Raw genomic sequence first — 18,814 nt, 5'->3', positions numbered from 1 at the left:
GGAGCAGGCTCTTCACCATGCAGCATTTCCAGAACACTATCTGTTACGGCAGGCATAATTTAACCGCTGCAATTTATTTCAAGTGTCCGCTTAGAGGAAAAGAAACACATAGTTAATTCATAGGCAAGTGACTCGTGTCCTATTACAAATATCCCCCAAACTCCCACACTTCAAAACACCTAGAGACTTGGGGAATCGATAGAAAGGGTCTTTAAAACATTTTCCAGAGTCTTCCCACATCCAAGGCTTCAGAGGCTCTTAGTATTTGAAGTATTAATGGAAGTGTTCCATACAATTCCCTGTGCACAGATCTAAAAATAGCTATGGACACAGTAGTAATTTTTTGCCTATATTTGCAGGCCCCTTATTTCCCTCTCAGGAACCACTACTTCCCATTAATGCTGATAATTTTTTTTTTAAATAGGAACTATTACAACATTAGAAATGCTTTCAACAGTGTAGTGAACATCAATAATAATTAAAATTGAATTGATACTCCAGTGATGGATCATGAATATATTCTGCATATTAAGAATAACTGCATTGTAACAGATGACTTTTGCAGCCTCCTTGGATGTCCATACCCTTTTCTGTATCAAGAAGGGTGGGTATCTGTAAGTACAAGCCAGAAGCTACTCTGGCTGCATGTGAGTAACTTCCCACAGTTGCCTTAACTGCGAATAGGCTTTGGAATTCACAGTAAATAGCCTCATCAATCCTGAAGAGATGAGAATATGATTTGTACCATAGGAGAAGTTCAGGAGTTCTTGAAATACATAGTTACAGGCTAGAAAGACTTGGTATTTTGAAGGGAAGCAGTAAGAATCATTCAAATAAAGATACTGCTTTGTCTAAGATTAGTCAGGATAGTGATTTAAAAACAAAACTAAAAAACATTGTGCATGTTTAAAAAACCTGATAAAACAACATCAATTTTGATTTACGAATTGGTGAAGCCAGATGACAGACTTCTCAGATCTGCTCAGTTAGCCTAAACTCTGTAACAGAGCTAGTGTACAATACATATCTTTTCTGACCATGACAAAAGTGTAATTTTCTTGCCTGACAAGCCCTGTTTGTCCCATCTTCACCCACAACAACATGAAGCACACCAAGTTGCAAGAAGTCAAAGTACCATCTAACCTCACTTCAGTTTGATTGTTCTGGACACATTAAAACAAAAGTGAAGGTGCATTCTCCCACTACAGACCTGGGAGGAAAGGGGGGGGGGGGAAGGGCAAAACCACCCAACAAAACAGAACGCACCTGACCAAAGCAATTCCTGCATTGGCCTTAGTCTCCATGGTTTGTGACATAAAAAGAAACATCATTTACAGATGTAAAAAAGCTCGCAGATACATGCACCTGAATTACCAAATATACCCAAATCCTTGTTATTAGGCTCGAACTGAAGATGCTTCCACCCTTTCAGCAAAATCATGTTTGAAATCCCTTGGAGAGTCCTTTCTCCAAGAAGCCATTCGAAATAGAATTTGTCTCCACCTGCTGGCAACAAAGAATTAACATCCAGTTGCCCAAACTACCACAGGCAACCTCAAAAGAACAAATGTTACAGGACATTGAGACACGTAAGTGCATTCCTTTCTAACATAAAGACAAAAAATGGGGTAGGATAATGAGGGCAAGGGAGAAGAGAGAAAAATCACATACTGATTACAAAAGAATTCCTATTCTAGTAGTTAAAATTGAGGACAGAGATGTGACAATGTAACCAACATACAATGAAGCTTTTGTCCCCAAACTACTTGGCTTGCATACAAGTAACAGAGGAACTTGGGTCGGTGGGAACAGGCTGGGGCAGGGGAAGAGAGAGAGGCTGATGTTTGTGAAAAGAAAGTGAAATTGGTTAGTCTGCTTTAAGAAAGACAGTGAAGAAAAAAAGCACCCTGCTATTGTAGAATCCACCCCCTCACTTCTGAAATGCTCAAAGACCCAGACAGGGATTTACAACCAGCACTTCTAGGCCCTGAACATGAAGCAGAAAACACTCAAATGCCCAGAGGCAGCTTCCGTGGTCCCGAGAAGCAGCTTTCAGATTGTATAGGGTTATGGTCAGAGCCATTTTCTTTCAGCAAGTTTGTTACTGCTGAGTCAATCATTAAGCTTAGCATTACAGGCCATAGGAAGACACCTGTACACTGCAATTTTCAGCTCTAGTTAACCAACATTTTTTATTTTTAAACAAAGTCACACAACTTCCTGGAGAAATATACAGAGGTCAAAAGCAGACCAATATAATCTTACAGCTTAGAAGCCAAAATAATAACAATAATAAAAAAAGAGGTGGTGTTCAGTTGACTGTAAGACTAGGGTGACCAAAAAAACCCCTTGCTCAGCACTTGTATTTATTTCAAACACTGTTGAGAAGTATTCAGAAAGATCATAGTAATGTAAAGCTTCAAAGTTTTGGCGATGATTTAAAAACTATTATAATGATTATAAATTGTATTCAAACCAAGCATATTCCATTTAATAGCTGACTGACTTAGTAAGAAAGGGAGTGCTGATGCAGAGGTTTTCTTTAGCCTTAGTTAAAATCAGTTCAGAAAAGATTTATTTTCTCAGAGTCTGCTATATCTGGCTTCTATTTATTTACATTAATCTATATCCAGCAAGGGTTTAAACTAAATGAAGGTATGGGTTTATACATATCATATGCAATTATAAATAAGGCAGCTCCTTAAACTACCTGCTTTCTTTCAAGTTTTGCAGTTTTTAACTTTTTTTTTTTTTTAAAAAAAACAACCAAGGAATTATACTGCTGCTAATCCCTGTGTACTCAGAGAATCAGACTTCTGCTGAACCTAGAAACAAGGCATGGAAACTTGAACTTGTTCAGGTTAATGTGTTAATAATTTCTTTAGTGATCAATCCAGAAGTAGCATTTGTATGCTTGAGAACAATCTACTACATTTAAAAAAAACTTCTATGCAGCAAGCGCTTTTTGTTTGTAATTGAGGTACTTCGTAAACTCCTGGTAATGCAGCCTACACAGTAAAATAACAGCACCCAGGATTTTCAAGTTGTTAGTGCCACAGATAGAGATGAACTGGGACCAAGTTACATAGTACTTATATAACACACCGCATCGCTGCACTACTATTAACAGTTCTGGTGACTGCAGCAGTTCCAGTTGCCCCAGTAACATCTGAACAGGTTGTATGAATGCCATCCAAAAAGACGCATGACAGACATACACCATGATGCTGAAGATGACAGCATATTAAGGATCACTTGCGTGCCTGTGGGCTCGGTTTTTGTGGGGCTTTTTTATTTTTTGGTATTTCCTGTTTAATCCTCAGAGCCAGAGAATGCAGAGGTAGGTCTACCAGTCTTGGAATGCTATTTATTCAAGATGGACTTCTTTTTTCCCCCATTTGATGCAATTTCATTGCTAACCAGTACAGGAATGAACCTCCCACATAATCCCAATCTGAATCTCCACCTAGAAACAAGACCAATGCTTGATCATAGCATTTCCCAGAACTAAAAAAAAATTCTTAACAGGCTGTCGATGCAATTATTGCTTATTATACTGGATTCTCTTAGTAGTTGTCTCATGTTAAATTCAAGTTCCCTGTGGCCTCAGCCATCTTTTTATTCCACATTTGAACAGTGCTTAGAACAGCGAAGTCTTAGTCTGTGCCTACAGATGCTAGGAATTATGGAACAATTAACCTGTCTTCTCTCCCCCCTGTATATCACCCTCCTCACCCCCCAATCCTCAGTGCTGTTAACACAGAAACCGTTACATTTTTAGCCTAAGGAAATGAGATTTATACAACCATCCTGTGACAGTTTTACCTAGCCATTTTATTTATTCTTTAGTCATTTACCAGTCTCAAGATACTTCAGAGACAGATTTCAAAGATATGCAACAAAAAGACTCAAATAGGCATCTTAACAGTGGAGACAGATGAGCATCTACGGGCTGCAACATGAGTTTAACTAGTATTAGACACTGGGAAACCCACACAGAGGAGCAGCATGAGGAAGCAAACGCGAATTTCACTACTGAATTTCTCTAGTTTTCCTTCAGCTGTATTACATTCCTCTGTAAGGTTCTAAGGGAGACTATACAAAGCCGTATATCAGATATATATAGATATATCATCTACCTAACTCCTCCAATTAAACACTGGTAACATATCCAGGCATGAAGAATTTTAACTTTTTTTTTGAGTTTGTTTTTGTTTTTTAAGAAAAGCTAAATGCAGTTTGGGGGCAGAACACGCAAAACAGACTTCTACCTGCAGACTTAAGCATAATTAAACGTATCTCTGTGATTTTAACATATTATTAGAACAATTAGGAAATCTTCCCATGTCATTTTACAAGAACTACTAACCATGGTACTAGATTGCATGGATCAGTACCTTCTTTCACTGAACAGAGAAGAAAAAAGAGAAAGAAAACATCTCCATTTTGTACACAGGAAGAAAAAGGAGTGGATTATGAACAGCTGTTAGAAACATATCCCATACAAGAAGTGCAGCTATTTTGGCACAAGAGCACGAAAATGTAATAACAAGAAAGCAAGGAAGATAGCACATTTTTACGCTCACTGTCATCTTTCAGTTGCTTATCCAAGTTTCACTTGCAGATGTCAGGATGAAAAGAAACAGTCAAATAGCAGCAGCCGGAATGGGTGTTGCATTCACTTCAAAAGATCAGCATGCAGGAATAGTTTGCCAGTATCAATATAGTGCAAGCTGGCAGGACTGGAAAGTTACAAATTAAGTGTGCCTTCATCAGTGACCTACTATGAACAGACCTACTGAGCTGCTAAAATATTTTTAGTTCAACCAATTCCTGCCTTTTTTGGTTCCTCTTGCTCTTCCAGTTTATCCAGTCGAGCACTTTTCCACTCCCTCTTACTGCCATGTAGTTTTTCAAGTTTGGCTCCAATTACCACTTGTTTCTGCTGCTGAAGTGCTCAGATTTACAGCGTTAACAACAAACGGCTCCTATGATAGCTAAATCTTGCACGCAGCAAGCAATCTTTCAACTGAGGAGAGATTTATACAGCAGGGAACTTTTTCTCCTCCCACCATGAAGATGGATGTACTCACCAGCTGATACTCGCTCCGACGGCTGAAGGCTTCCTTGATTCCTGAATCCCTCCACAGCGCACCCAGTGCTGGTACATAGAGCTGGAAGGTGGCAGGCTCTATGGGCATTCCAGCTTTGTTTTCAAAAGCCATCAAAAACATCCCATGTTTCTCATTCTCGGTGTACTGCCAAGGGATCCCCAGTTTGTCCCGTGCATCAACCAGAACCCTGCAGCCCTAAAGAATGATTCAGATAAGAAAGTCAGTGATAAAAAGATTAAAATGTAAAAGGTAAAAGAACAAGGACTCAGAGGTACTTGAAGCTTCTTTTTTTTTTTTGGGGTGTGTGTGTGTGTTGGTTTGTTTGTTTGGTTGGTTTTTTTATATATAATATTCTGCTGAGACAGGAAAGAAACATAAACATTGTTTATTGTAACATCTCCAGCAGAAATAAGATAGAAACAGCTTGCTTGTGTAAGCAGCTTAGCCATAATATATTTCTCCAGGTGGAAAAAAATTCTTGCAGCAACAGCTAGTTGTGACAAGCACTACTACCAACAGATAATCAAAGTAAACATCAAATGTGTACGAAAAGTATCTGAGAAATAATGTATGATCCTCATAGTTGTAGTTTTAAAAGTAACACCATGCCTGAAACCCGTATTCTTCCATCTTTTTTGTTCCCTTTGTGTTTTAGATACCAAAAAGAACATACTAGCTTTCTCAAGCATTAGATCAGAAGAGCACTAAAAAAAAAAAACCAAAAAAACCCCACCCTAAAAAAATAAAATAAAAAATACTATTGAAAGAATATATTCTGGTGAAGCAAATTACATTGAGCATCCAGAACTGAGGAAACTTGGTAACTTTCAGTGCTCTATGCATCCACCAATTAGTTAAATGTTTAGGTAAAAAAGATAGCAATAACAAACCAGTAAGATCCGAAAAACATGTTGCTGTAAAGCACGATTTTGACACAATATACATGGCTGCTATACAACACAGCTATCCAACTTTATAGATTCCTTGAAAATTTGCTGTACATGAGCATCTTCCATTGAGACATTTCCATTCAGATGGTTACCTCCAGCAGGAAAGCCCAGCGGCAAGAGGACTGAAGGCACTGCATAGATTTCAAGCTATTAAGCTCAGTAAAGCAGGTGCTGTTTTCCATCAGCATCAGCTTACTTTTTGAACTAGCCACACATTTGCTAAGAAGTCACGACAAGTAGGTTTTGGTACTCAATATCTAGAAAAAAAATCTGGAAGTAAAGTCAACTAGTTCTCAAATTTAACTCAGGATTACTGACACTGCTTAATTTCACATTTTGCAGGTTTTATGGAAACTTAATTTCACAGGCAACAAGCCAAACACATGAGATTAAGTAACTCTGAAACCTCAGTCTTGAATCTAACTATACCTATATTAAATAATTTCAACTGGCCAATAGTTATTTCCCAAGAGTAAGTACCATTATAATTATGGATAGACCTGTTAATGGTGGCTTAGTATCTTCAAGTATCATCTAATTCACAAGTAAAATCTGTGGGACATATTAAACTACTTCTCATTGTGTTGATCTTTTAGTTTTACAGTTTAAGCTAATTAATAGAAAAAAGAAAAATTGAAGTTCTGTTTCCATAGCTATTCACATGAACCTTAACATTATTGCACCGATTTTTTTTTTGCATACTTTTAAGCTATCAAGACTGCACATATGTTTTCTTAACACTTGAACCTTTCACCTCTCCAGACATTTAACAGCACCACACAAGAACAGTAACTTTCTCAATGGAAATTAAGATTGGAGAGGGAAGTGAGAGGCAACTTCGTGCGAGTGCTGCAGAAGAGGAACTCAAAGTGAAGCATTGCTGTTGTCACTATGCAACAGCGTTCCTGAAGTGCAGTTTCCAAAAATGTAAATATTTATGATTCTCTAGTGATTGTTACTTTCTTTTTATAAAGTAGAGAATATATCTCCACAATACCATGACAAGACTAAAATTAAATATAGCTGTACAAACTGCTGCTTTTAATTCCAGACATAACTATTTAGTAACTGTCACATAGACCAAAAGCCAACTGTAATTCCTAGTTACAGAGTTTATCCCTTTATTAACAGAAGTCTTTAGATCTGCATTATTTGAACAGTGTTAACAAATGTAAGCATGGAGGAAAAAAAAACACTTACAAGGTTCTGCCTCTGAACTGCAGATGCCCGCACGACGTCTCACAACCTCAGGCACTTTTGCAAACCCATCACTTGCACAAAACACCATCCTGGCCGCCATTCAAAGGCAGTGTCAGCTCCCCCCTACCCCCAGATGAGAACTTTGGAGATTTCTCCAAAGCATTGTGGTAACCCAGACCAGTGGGACACTGCTATTTCTAGGCATTTAGCACCAGGTTTGTTTCTGTTCAGTGAGACAAAGTGTTTATGAACAGAAATGGTTAAGCAGTGCTGTATGTCAGAGGTTGATCACCATCTTCCCACAGCGACTGACAGAGCTCCCAGCCCACAGAGGCCAGCTCTGACCTTTCACCTGCTTGGGCTCCAGCTCCCTGCAACCATCTCCCCCAGCTGCTCAGCTTGGCTTTTCTACCTTACAGCTTTCGGACTGATTTAACTCTTACCCATCTCACAGCTATCGCAGTCCCTTCAGGGCATCTCAAAAGGAAGGACCATAAGATCACACAATTCCAGTTCAGAGACAGTGGCACTGGGACCTCAGCCTCGGTGCCTTTCCCCACATTGTTGCTCTGCCTTTTCCTGCTGCCAGTGAAGATACGGAAGATCCCGAGAGACAGTTCTTAAGGAAAGTTTCATCAATTGTTCGGAGAAACCCACAGAACAGAGTTTCAATCAAGGGTGCAGAGACTGCTCCAGTCCCAGAATAGTCACTTATATGCTGGCTGCTGCTCCTTGGAAATGAGAGTTTGAATGTCCCTGGGGCAAGACAGGGAACCAAACTCTGGCCTCACAGACCCTATGTGAGTGCATTAACTACCGCAGGCTCATGGGCAGCTTGTAGCATCAGCACCTTCCTCTGACCGTGTAAGAAACAGAAATGGTTGCCACCAAATCACATACAGAGCTTGATCTGGGACTGAGTGGCAGGTTCCAATGTAGAGACCAGTGGTGCTAGCACTGACAGAACAGACGTCTATAGACACACACAGAAGGTCAATTTTAAACACTGAATGAAGAACACAAAAAATAAGAAAGGGGTTAGCAAGAATGCTGTCCTAAACAGACCCACAGGAACAGCACCTCTCAAAATCAGAATCTGTAGAACACACCAGATTTGCGATATACATGAGGAGTAAAAGCAAAACAGCTAGCATTTCTTCCACCCAAGTCTTAGCAGTTAAAAGTTTTTGTGACTCAGCAAGATGTCCAGTAAAGTGAATCTAAACTTAACATTTCTCCATCTCTGCCAAACAGTTCCATAAATGCTACAAGCAGATGTCAGAAAGATGAGGATAAGCAGAGAACTTGCCAAATTTAGATCCCATGTTTTGCTATTCTCGCATTTCAGAGTTACTGGTTACACAATTTTTTGCAGCCACAACGAACATTTGATAATCCTTGCCCGACTAACCTGCAGAACAAATTACCACAGGAAAGGTCTTCTCTTTCCAGAAAGACATTCAGAACACTTTCCATACCTCTTTGCTCCAAAAAGACCATCATGTGAGACGCCACAGTCACTTTTATCTATCTATATAGTTAAATCTGCTTGCAAGTTTATACATACTGTTGAAGCCCTGAAGTAAATATTTCATTTAGAAGGTTAAATTTAATTAAAATTCCTAGAATTTCCATTTATTATAGAATGAATGGAATAGTTCAATATATTTAATAAAGCACATTTATCAAAACTGAACTTGGATACAGACACCACTGCTACCAATAAGAAAAAAAAACAGCAAACAAGTCTTATTACAGGTACAACAGTCCCTCCCAAGCACTAACTATGAAGTTAACACCAGACTTTCAATTGTGGTGCTCATTTCACAGGAAACCTTCCCAACAGTGATATGACAGCTTTTCTACTACCATAAAAAAAAAAGTCAATTCACTCTTTCATTCAGAAGACTGAATACTGTCAATTACCATTCCGTTTTCAAATTTGGCATATACAAAAAAACCCTGTGACAACAACTTTTGATATGAACTGTTCAGAAATTTATTTCAACAGATCTAAATCTTTTGTGCTGCAAGCAAAGCAGTACCCAGAATAAGTGAAGAGGAAAAGAATTAAATTCCACAGATAACAGTAGTGTCAGGCATTAGAAGATGGCAAAACAGCAGCATACTGGAAGCACCAGTCAGGGAGGAAAAAATAGCAAGTTCTCTGTTCCATTCCTTTCCTAATAATTTTTAACATAATCAAGTCACTGTATAAAACCCCAGCATGCACAAAACCTGAATGGAAATAGGGTAGAACAAAAAAAGGCATTACAAGTGTGTCATGTGTGATCTAACTCATGAAAGACCATAGGTCACACAGAAGAAAACACTATATGGATCTAGAAGTCCACAGTTTTGAAATAAAGTAACGATATACCCAAAATATGCAAAACTACAAACCACTTGCAGAAAGCGAGTAGACAAAAGACTATTCTTTCCTTGCCCCTTGCTACACAAGTACAAGTGGTATAGCAGCACAGTTATTAAACAGAAGATTAAACTAAAAGAAGGGGTTTTCCTATACACCCCCAGTCAGACAAACTCATTTACGTCAGATGTTGGCCAAAAGTATAAAGCATGGACTCAAAAAGCAACTAAGACAAATTGGTGGAAGAGAGGTTCAAAGAGGACTATTCGATTACATTCCAGATGCAACTCCTGGCTCAAGAAGTTTCCGAAACCAAAGGCTGCCAATAACTGGAAGAGTATACCAAAGTATCACATTGCCTGTTCTTGTACCCGTTTTTGGTTGTGGGATTTTATTTTTTTTTTGTCAGAGACAAAGCGCTAAATCCTTGGCCTGACAGAGCCCAGCTGTTAGGTACTAAGCAGACTGTTTGCTACTCACCAGCAGGATGAAGGTTTTATGAGCATTTGCACAAATGCTCATTACTGGGACTGGCTCAAATATATTTTTTCTCCTTTACTTTTGAAAGTGTTCTAGCTTTTAAAAAAATTCAGACTGTCTTGTATTTTTAAGTAATAATTAAATGATTTTGTGAGAATTATTAGAAAGGTTATGACCAGCTACTGTCACTTGAAGCCAGTGATGCTTGCCAGTACATGAAAAAAAGTGTTGTAGTATTTAAAAAGCAGCTTGATTTAAGAATATCTTACATCAGCAGTTACACTACTACATAACAACAACAAAAAAAATCATTCATGTTTTAAATTATTCACGTACTCCAGTGCTTGAAATATTAGTTATCCTTAAAATCTCACACCTTTCGCCAGATGGACCAACTCAAGAGGCCAAGTGAACTCACCACAGTTAAGCACCACACACACAATGGATTGGGGGGCACTCATTCAGGAGCAAGGACAGGTTCTTCCATATGCAAATCAACAGTCAAGCGATCAGAAGTTTTGATTATTCTAGCCAAGTGCCTAGAGAGAACTTGTAAAACTATCTAGAGTTTGTATACAAATAGAAAAAGTATCTGGTGCATTTTCTTGGAAGAAAGAATAATTTTAAGGAACTACTAGTATGAGATCACAGATGACAAAGTAACTGTTAGAAATGAAATACTGTAGCAGCTACTTTATAAGCTTTTACCACTAATACACTGTGCAACCTCATACAAAAGCCCTAGATCTCCAGCATCCACATATCACTTACGGAAATCATTGCTGTGGGAGAAGCGCTGATCACTGATGAATACTTGATCAGGGGACTCCAAGTCACAGCTAATAGACAATACTGTCTTCTCCTATGGCTGTAAACTAACATGCACACTGCAGGCAACAGGAAGATTCAAATGTGTTTCCTACCGTGTGTTTTAACTCATTGTTGTTGACAAGCAACTGGCAAAGCCTGGGGATCACAATTCGCAAGACCAATATAAACCTGAGCTAATGCCAAAAGGAACATTCTCATCTTAGCAAGATATTTCTAATGCACCCTTTGAGCCAGTGGAACAGTACAATGTGATGCAACTATATGAACACTGGTACAGCTGTACCAAAAAACTACATCTCCATGATCACTGGTGCCAATACAAGAAAAACCTGAATCCCATTGATAGGACTGGACTTCTCAGCAGTAAAGCCTACTGGCAAGTAAAGAAAGATGATAAAATGTAACCTACATGTATTTTTAGAAAATATCTGAACCTTCTAAAGACAACATTCTCAAATACAATTTTTAAAAATAAAGCTGTCAGTGTTTGCAAATATAGCTGTAAGCACTTTTTTTGAATTGGTTTGGAACACTGGAAAGAAGGTGACCTACTACTAACAAACTAATAGCAAGATGATCAGATTTTTAGAGCGCACTATTGTAAAAGCATTAATGGTGTTTTTATTTGATTTATGTCCTTGGAATGTTATTGCCAAGCAGCAGCCAAGAACCCAATGTCATTAAGGATAAGGTTTCGAATTACAGAGCAATCAGCCTAACAATTACGCACCATCAAAAGGGGCATCTGTCCTGGTAGTGTAGATTCACAATCTCTTGTCTGATAGGTTTGTCATTTGTCTGAGCCCACAATGTGATCCAGTGAGCAAACGTCACCAAAATAATTTATATGAAAAGTGGTTTCCACCACCTATATTAGCTTGCTGTAAGGTGAGATAGACACAAGGGTAGGGGTGGGAGCAGCACCAGTTCGCCCAGTCAGGCAACAGAAAGCCTCACCAGTTATGTACATATTTTCACCATTCACATATTCCAGTACCACCCAGGTGAGAGCACGGTAAGCACTAAAGATGACCTACCTTCCAGCCCAACATACAAATAAAAATGGGAACAAAGGGGAAGTGTCATTTACTTAGTCCACACGATCACAAACATTAAGAAACATTTGGATTAGCCACTGAATCTCTGAACTGGGAGCAGCAGCAATGTCTGCTTGCCTGGAAACTCTGAAGAGAATCCTTGTTTTTGACTGAATCCAGCAAAACGACAAATGCAGCAGAAGAAAAATACTGTCACTGCAAGCTTTACTTGCAACTAGGCACAAAGTAGAGATGATGCCCTTAAAAGGTGAGAACTGGTGCTGGACTTTGAAAAAAGTTCCAAGTTAATGCTTTCAGAATTACATTACTTGGTTTCTCCCTTTCCTGAGACCATCACACTAGTATTTAGTTCATGATTAGTTCATGCTTTCAATAGAACAGAAGCAGGATCTGCAGTTCCAGAAGTACCCCCACCAGGCTTTGCAAGACCCTGTCACGCTGCCCTCACAAACACACTGCCACAGTACCCAGCAGACCTGCTCAGACAGAAGGGAAGGGTAGAGAGGGAGGGGCCTTCAACCTGACCCCCGCAAGGGTGAAGAAAACCCATGCAAGTGAAGGAAACTCATTTGGAAACTCTACAGTCTCCAATTCCTTCTTCTCTTGTTTTCATTTGTATTGAACATACTTTTTCAAACAATGTGTACTAGTTTGCCTTTGCTCTGAAGTTTTCTTGTAAACAGTTAGTAGCACAACTCGCTAATTTTTTTGCCAATACTGTTTCCAGGTTAATTATGAAAATCTATGTATTTTCAACTCACTGAATATAACGTAAGCTCCCAAATTTAGTCACTCAAGTGACTAAACTTTTGTCTGGAACACATCAAAGTATGTGTCTACAGTCTCCAGGGACTAAAACTTGTTCTGCAATACTAATGACTACATCACAAGAACACTGTGAGCTCCATTTTGGAACAACAGGGAATATTTATCACTTACTATTGACCATTACTCCTCTTCCACTATCCACCACTATGAAGGCAGATTGCTCTCTCCTGGTCCAACCAGATGACACCCCAAATTCAAAGAGACCACCAGAACTGATGGAATTTATATTTAAGACACAGAAAATTATCAACTGCAAGTCAGTAAGAGTTTCATTGGTTAAACAAACCTGTAACAGGAAGATCAAGAAGACTCATAAGGGCATTTTTTTTTCTACGTAATTTTGTGAACATAATTTTTCATATTAAAATAACCACTACATGATAAAAGCACAGAGCAAAGATAGTCAGATTTAAATACCAGTTCTATCACAGAACTTTAGCACTTGTATGCTAAATTTAACAGAAAAATCGCCTTATTAGCCACAGTTCCTACAGAGTATTCTCCTTGTCATTCCTTTCAAAAGAAGCTGTCCCAGCGGAAATAAGATTGACACTGTCCTGGGACCAACTACTCCAGTACAGCTAGACCCCAACTCTGAAGTAACAGATTAAGTGCCACTATCGTCACCTCCTAATGGGTTACCAAATTCATTTGCCTGTAAACCCAAGGAAATGTAGAGTCAAATCAATTTAAAGAGTAACTAGCGTTCTAGAGTTTACATAACGGAAAGACGTATTCCCCCTTCATCTGCAGGCTACTAAAGGAATTATGCTTGCACTATAAATGACTAGGTAATTTGATCACTTAAAGCATAGCTCCTAGCTAAACTGAGGAATAGTCTTTTTTCCCACTTCCCAGAGATTGTATCTGTACCTGACTCAAACCTGCAAGTTGCAGATGAGTTTTCTTGTTTTGTTTTTCAACGATACAGGATACAACTACCTTACAGTCAGAGACCATAAACACAACATAAGCCCCTTCAGGGTATACAGAGTACCTGTAACAACGAAGCAGCAGCAGTCTAGGCTTAGTATTGGTTGCAGAAGTCCGAAGTTGTTCTTAAAATGGGACTTCAGCACAGGCTACTCATTTTGCCCACTTCACTGTCACTCATATTTAACTCATCAAGGAGAAATGCTCTTGGATATGCTCAAGGGTATTGCAACTGCACTCAAAAGTCCAAAAGATATATCCTCAGGGAGTTTTCATGTCCAAAATCTTTGGTTTTTTTCCCCCACTTAGAGCCCACAAACGAAGTTACACATCATTTCCTGAGTTGTCCTTTCCCTCGCAATTCCAGGCTTTTCAATTCCTTAGTCAACCATCACAATTCAGGCCACACGCAAGAAAACACTCACAGATGTATTGAAACCTTGAGCTGGCCTTCTAATTTTCAACATAGAAACTAACATTACCAAAAAACTCATTAGATTATACTTCAGGCTTTTAAAAGACAATTTTTTCCTCTCTTCAGATTGAAATCTCCCAAACAAGCTGGTGCAAGTACAACTCTGGTGCTTGTACATTAGTTATTTTCTTATGCAGCTAAACTGGGTTTTTTCAAGCAGCCATGGTATTCTCATAGTTGAAACAACAACAACAAAAATTTAGACAAGGAACATCAGAGCCACAATTCATCAAGCATCTAAGCTCTTTTAACTGTTATCAAAGGAAGCAAGTAGAGTAGCAAGACCAACCAATCTGTTTTGGAAGGTATTAACAAGATTCATTCAGCTACAGTTTGAAGGCATCAAAATGCTCATGTAACACTACCAGCCATTTCTTAGATTTGAAACAAGGTACACAGAAGTTTTCCAAGTTTCTCTGTATATCCCAAGAGTCACCTTAAAATTCATGCTGCAGCAGCTAGCCCTGTCCTATCCACTTTCCTTTTCCAGGTGGGTGTGCTAAAGTCGTGAAGCCTGTGTACTCATACCAGAACATTAACACTACTGCTTTTCAATTCAATCACCAAGAAGTTCCAAAAAGTTACTTTGAAACTTAGCCTCGATTAACAAGCAAAACCCTAGTTAACCGATGACTATTTACCTTAAACCAAAGCAAAACTAATGTATTTGAAGACCGTCCCACAAATGCCAGAAAAAGCTAGCAAGGCCCTGAACCATCACCTGTACTAAATGGAAAAGTAAATTCTGTATCATAGATTTATTTCGTTCCAGCATTTTGTTTCTAACCAGGATTTCCCCTAAGTGGGGGTGAGAAATGGAGAGAACAGAGTGAGGAAAGAACTCAGCATTGAGAAGATATTAGAAACACGAGAAGCTGAAAACTCAAAGTGGAAGCTGACAGTAACATTAATTCATACTTAGCACTGTTATTTTCAAAGAGGTTTCAGGTTCTGTTATCTGAATCTGTTTGTTCTTTCTCCGTAAGCTGTATAGACTGCCTAAATACTACTGCAATAAGTACTTCAGAAATATCAAGCACTATTGAGAGAGTAGGAAACCTCCTCCTGCAGAGCGAAGTTTAGTCATGGCTGGAAAACGAAAATTGACCATTTAATCCCAGAGATTTACACTGCATTTCTAACTCAGATCTCAGTGATGTAGAAGCTTAACAGAACCATTGTTTGACCATGCTGAGAACTGTGTGTAAAAGGGGCTAAGGTTGCTGCAGCTGTACTTTACGACGTCAAACAGATTTATATGCTATTCAATAGGATCATTATCACTTCACAATGTCCACATATCGTTATTATAAAAATTCATCCTATTCATCTTTTCTTGTAAGTTATGTGCATGGTGATCTCTGCTCCACTTAGTCTTAATGGGTGATCACTCTAGTCTGAACTTCCTGAAAAGCAAAAAGCACCTGTAGTCTAAACACTTTATTATACAAAGAACAGCAGTAAGGTTCACTTGACAATTTACGTCATTAAAGAAGCAAAATAAATTTACCTGAAACATTGTGTTTTGAAAGCCCTGTAGTTCTATCTTGGTATTTGATTTCATCTTCCTGATGATTATGGCAGAGTATCATGGTGTTATCAGGTTTCTTTCAGATGAGTAACATGCAAACAGAATATCTACTGCCTTCTCCCTACACTCCAGTCTCGGACCTCCTTCCCACCAGAAAACTCATTTAGTTCCCTTCGTTTGCTTTCCCTCCTTCTGCCTACTCTTCCCACAGCAACCACTCTCAAGCCATTCCCCAAAACCTACAGGTGAACAGTAAATTGTATTCTTATATGCTAGAGCCATCTCTGCGATCCGGAGGAATAAAAGAAGGAAGAGTCTCACATATGCTGTCCAAGTACCTAGAAGGGCAGCCTAACCTAACACTCCCAAAACATGATCTGCAAGGACAAAAGGGCTATCTGTTGAACCATGTTAACTCATTTGAAAAATACTTCCAAATTTTAGTTTAGGAGGCTTAAAAAGGTGTTCAACTGACAACAGTCCAAGAAGTGTTGTTAACTACCAGTCTTGAAGTCAGAACTGACTGCTACCTTGAGGACCTGGATTCCACTCTAAGTTCTACAAATGTGCCCAAAGCCATCCAGCAGACAAGTGTTTCAAGTGCATAACTCAGCCTCCCCTACTACAAGATGGAGACACTTTCCTTTCCAAAGCACACTAAAGTCCTACTGCTACAAGTTTTACACCTGCTGCATACATAAAAATATCACAACATTTTACTACAACTAGTATTGCTTAGACAACTTAAAGAGGAGTCTCAGATTTTTTTCCTTTTTCACAAACTGCTTACTTAAAAGCCTCTGCTACTATTTAAATCAGTAGCAGTAACAAATAAATCACTAGAGTACTAAAATAAGCATTAAGACCTCTACAATAAGACTTCTTATTTCTAGATGTATAGATATTTAAAAAACAAGAAAAGCAAAGCCACTTGTAACACTCTCTTTGCTTGCATAACTACAATGAAAGGTAAGTTTCTGAGCTTCAACTTTCTTGCAGTTAAATGGGATGCTGCAAACCTGAAAATGGATGAAAAAAAAGAAAATTAGCCAACAATTTTCCTGTTCACTAACAGAAGCAAAAGCTCATCATGATACACTGGCATTCTTGCAAGCCAATGACAAGGGTCACCGTATGCACGCACACAGCGTGCATATGCACAAAGTGCATGTAGAGCTTTTATTTAAAAACAAATCTAAAATTTCAGAGGTAACTTGTTATTCTTAACTTGCAGTTCCATTTCCTTTAATTTTCTATGAAATCTCACGGCGCCTCACAAATTCACACCCACGTAAGAACAGAGACATTCCTACAGGAAAATATAGGTGGGAAACTAGCAGGTTTTTAGAGCACGATTACGAAAACGAAGAGATATATATTCTTAAGCAAGCTTTTTATGCATCTTCAGGTATTTTCTGAAATACAATCACTTCTACCTGCACAGGGCATCAAAGCTTCTTTCCCAGAAAGAAACAGTTTTTGTCAAGGCTGATTTTCTTTAACTGTCTGTAGGCCAAAGGCACTGTGAGCTCTACCAGTAGCCTTTAGATTCTCCCATCACTAGAGAAATACACTACCAGCACTATAAAGCCTGCACACAGATTCAACAAAAACTTCTTACAAAGGCACTAAACCAAAGTTATTACCATTTCAGCGCTATTCTTGGTAACATCCCACACTACTCAACTCTAAGGGCCTATGCCCCTCCATTTCTAAAGATGTACAAGTAACAACCACTTGCAGTCACAACATCTGTAAGAAGATTAATTTCTCATCCTATATCAAAGGCACACGGCCGAGGCAAGGAAATCCCTCTGCGTATCTTCCAAATTTGAAGTTTCTCCCATTCCGACTTTGAGGATGCTCTCGTAATGTTTTTTTTCCAGAACGAAGGCCACACCTATATCCTCTTTCCTCTGAGTTTCCACAAAGCTCTTCTCAATCGCCTTCGCAGGGAAGTTTCCTTTGAGCTTTTTTTTTTTCAGCCAGGCCTTCTGACGGCCAGCGCTGGAACGGCAGGGAGCCTGGCCTCCCGCGGCCCGCCAGGCTGTCGCACAAAAGGTACACGCCTTCCCGAACACCTGCCCCGCGGAACCCCCTGCCCCGACCGGCCGGCGCATCCAAGGCGCGGCGCAGAAAGCCCGGGGGAGCGGCCGCCGCCGCCCCGGCCGAGCTCACATCCTTTTCCGACGGCGATTTTGGGCACGGCCCAAACTCCCACAACTGCGGGCTATGTCGGCGCCGGCCTCCATCCCCGGCCGCCCCGGCTGCTGCGGGCGAAGGCGACTGTAACCGCCGCTCCCCCCCACTCCCGGCCCGGGCCCCCGACCGCCCCTCACCTTGAGGATGTTCTCGTAGATGGTGGCCCGGAACTCCAGCAGCGCCTTCTGGTCGAACTCGCGGCCGTGGATGATCCGCATCTGCTTGAGGAAAGTGGACTTGCCGCTCTCACCGGCGCCCAGCAACAGGATCTTGACCAGGCGGCGCACGGCCCGCCGCTCCCGGGCCAGCATCGCGTCGATCTCCCGGCTCCGCCGCCGCGCCTCCCGCTCCGCATCGCGGCTCCGCTCCTTGCCCTCCCGCCGCGGCTGCTCCCCGGCGCGGCCCGTGGCCTCGGCCGGCAGCAGGCAGCGGCTCAGGGTGCGCACCACGCCGGACATGGCGGCTGCGGGACGGCAGGAGCGCTCACAACGCCGCGGAGACCCCAGCCAGCTCCGCCAGCATCGGGCGGAGGCCACCGAGACGCTGGGACCCGGGAGGAGGAGGAGCACCAGCCGCAGCCGGGGGCTAAGGGCCGGGACCGCCCATTCCCCTTCTCCCGGCTCGGCTGAGCGACGCTACGGAGGGAGGGGAGGAGGGGTGCGGCCGGGGGCGGCCAGCCGGCCGGGGGGAGGGGTGGCGGCGGCGGCGGGGCGCGGCTCGCAGGCCCTGCCCGGGGAGGGGGCACCGCCACCCCGCTCCTCTTCGAGCGCCGAGGGGGCGCCGGGGGGTCGGCGAGCGGCGGGAAGACGCTCCCGAGCTCTCGGCCCGGGTTCAGCCAGCG

The 18,814-nt window shown here is 40.9% G+C and overlaps 1 protein-coding gene across 1 annotated transcript in view; it reads right to left on the bottom strand.

Moving 5' to 3' along the window:
* GNA12 (G protein subunit alpha 12) overlaps window positions 1-18,608 on the bottom strand; it is a 44,406-nt gene extending 25,798 nt beyond the window's left edge. The window contains exons 1-2 of the mRNA XM_055709901.1: window positions 18,111-18,608; window positions 5,094-5,309 (exon numbers count right to left, since the gene is read on the bottom strand). Coding sequence (XP_055565876.1) covers window positions 5,094-5,309; window positions 18,111-18,431 — 537 coding nt within the window. The 5' untranslated portion in view covers window positions 18,432-18,608. The remainder of the gene's footprint in view (window positions 1-5,093; window positions 5,310-18,110) is intronic.
* Between the last annotated feature and the right edge of the window lie 206 nt (window positions 18,609-18,814).

This window comes from Falco cherrug, chromosome 4, assembly GCF_023634085.1.
Source record: "Falco cherrug isolate bFalChe1 chromosome 4, bFalChe1.pri, whole genome shotgun sequence".
NCBI classification, from domain to species: domain Eukaryota; kingdom Metazoa; phylum Chordata; class Aves; order Falconiformes; family Falconidae; genus Falco; species Falco cherrug.
This window is presented reverse-complemented; position numbering and strand designations above follow the sequence as displayed.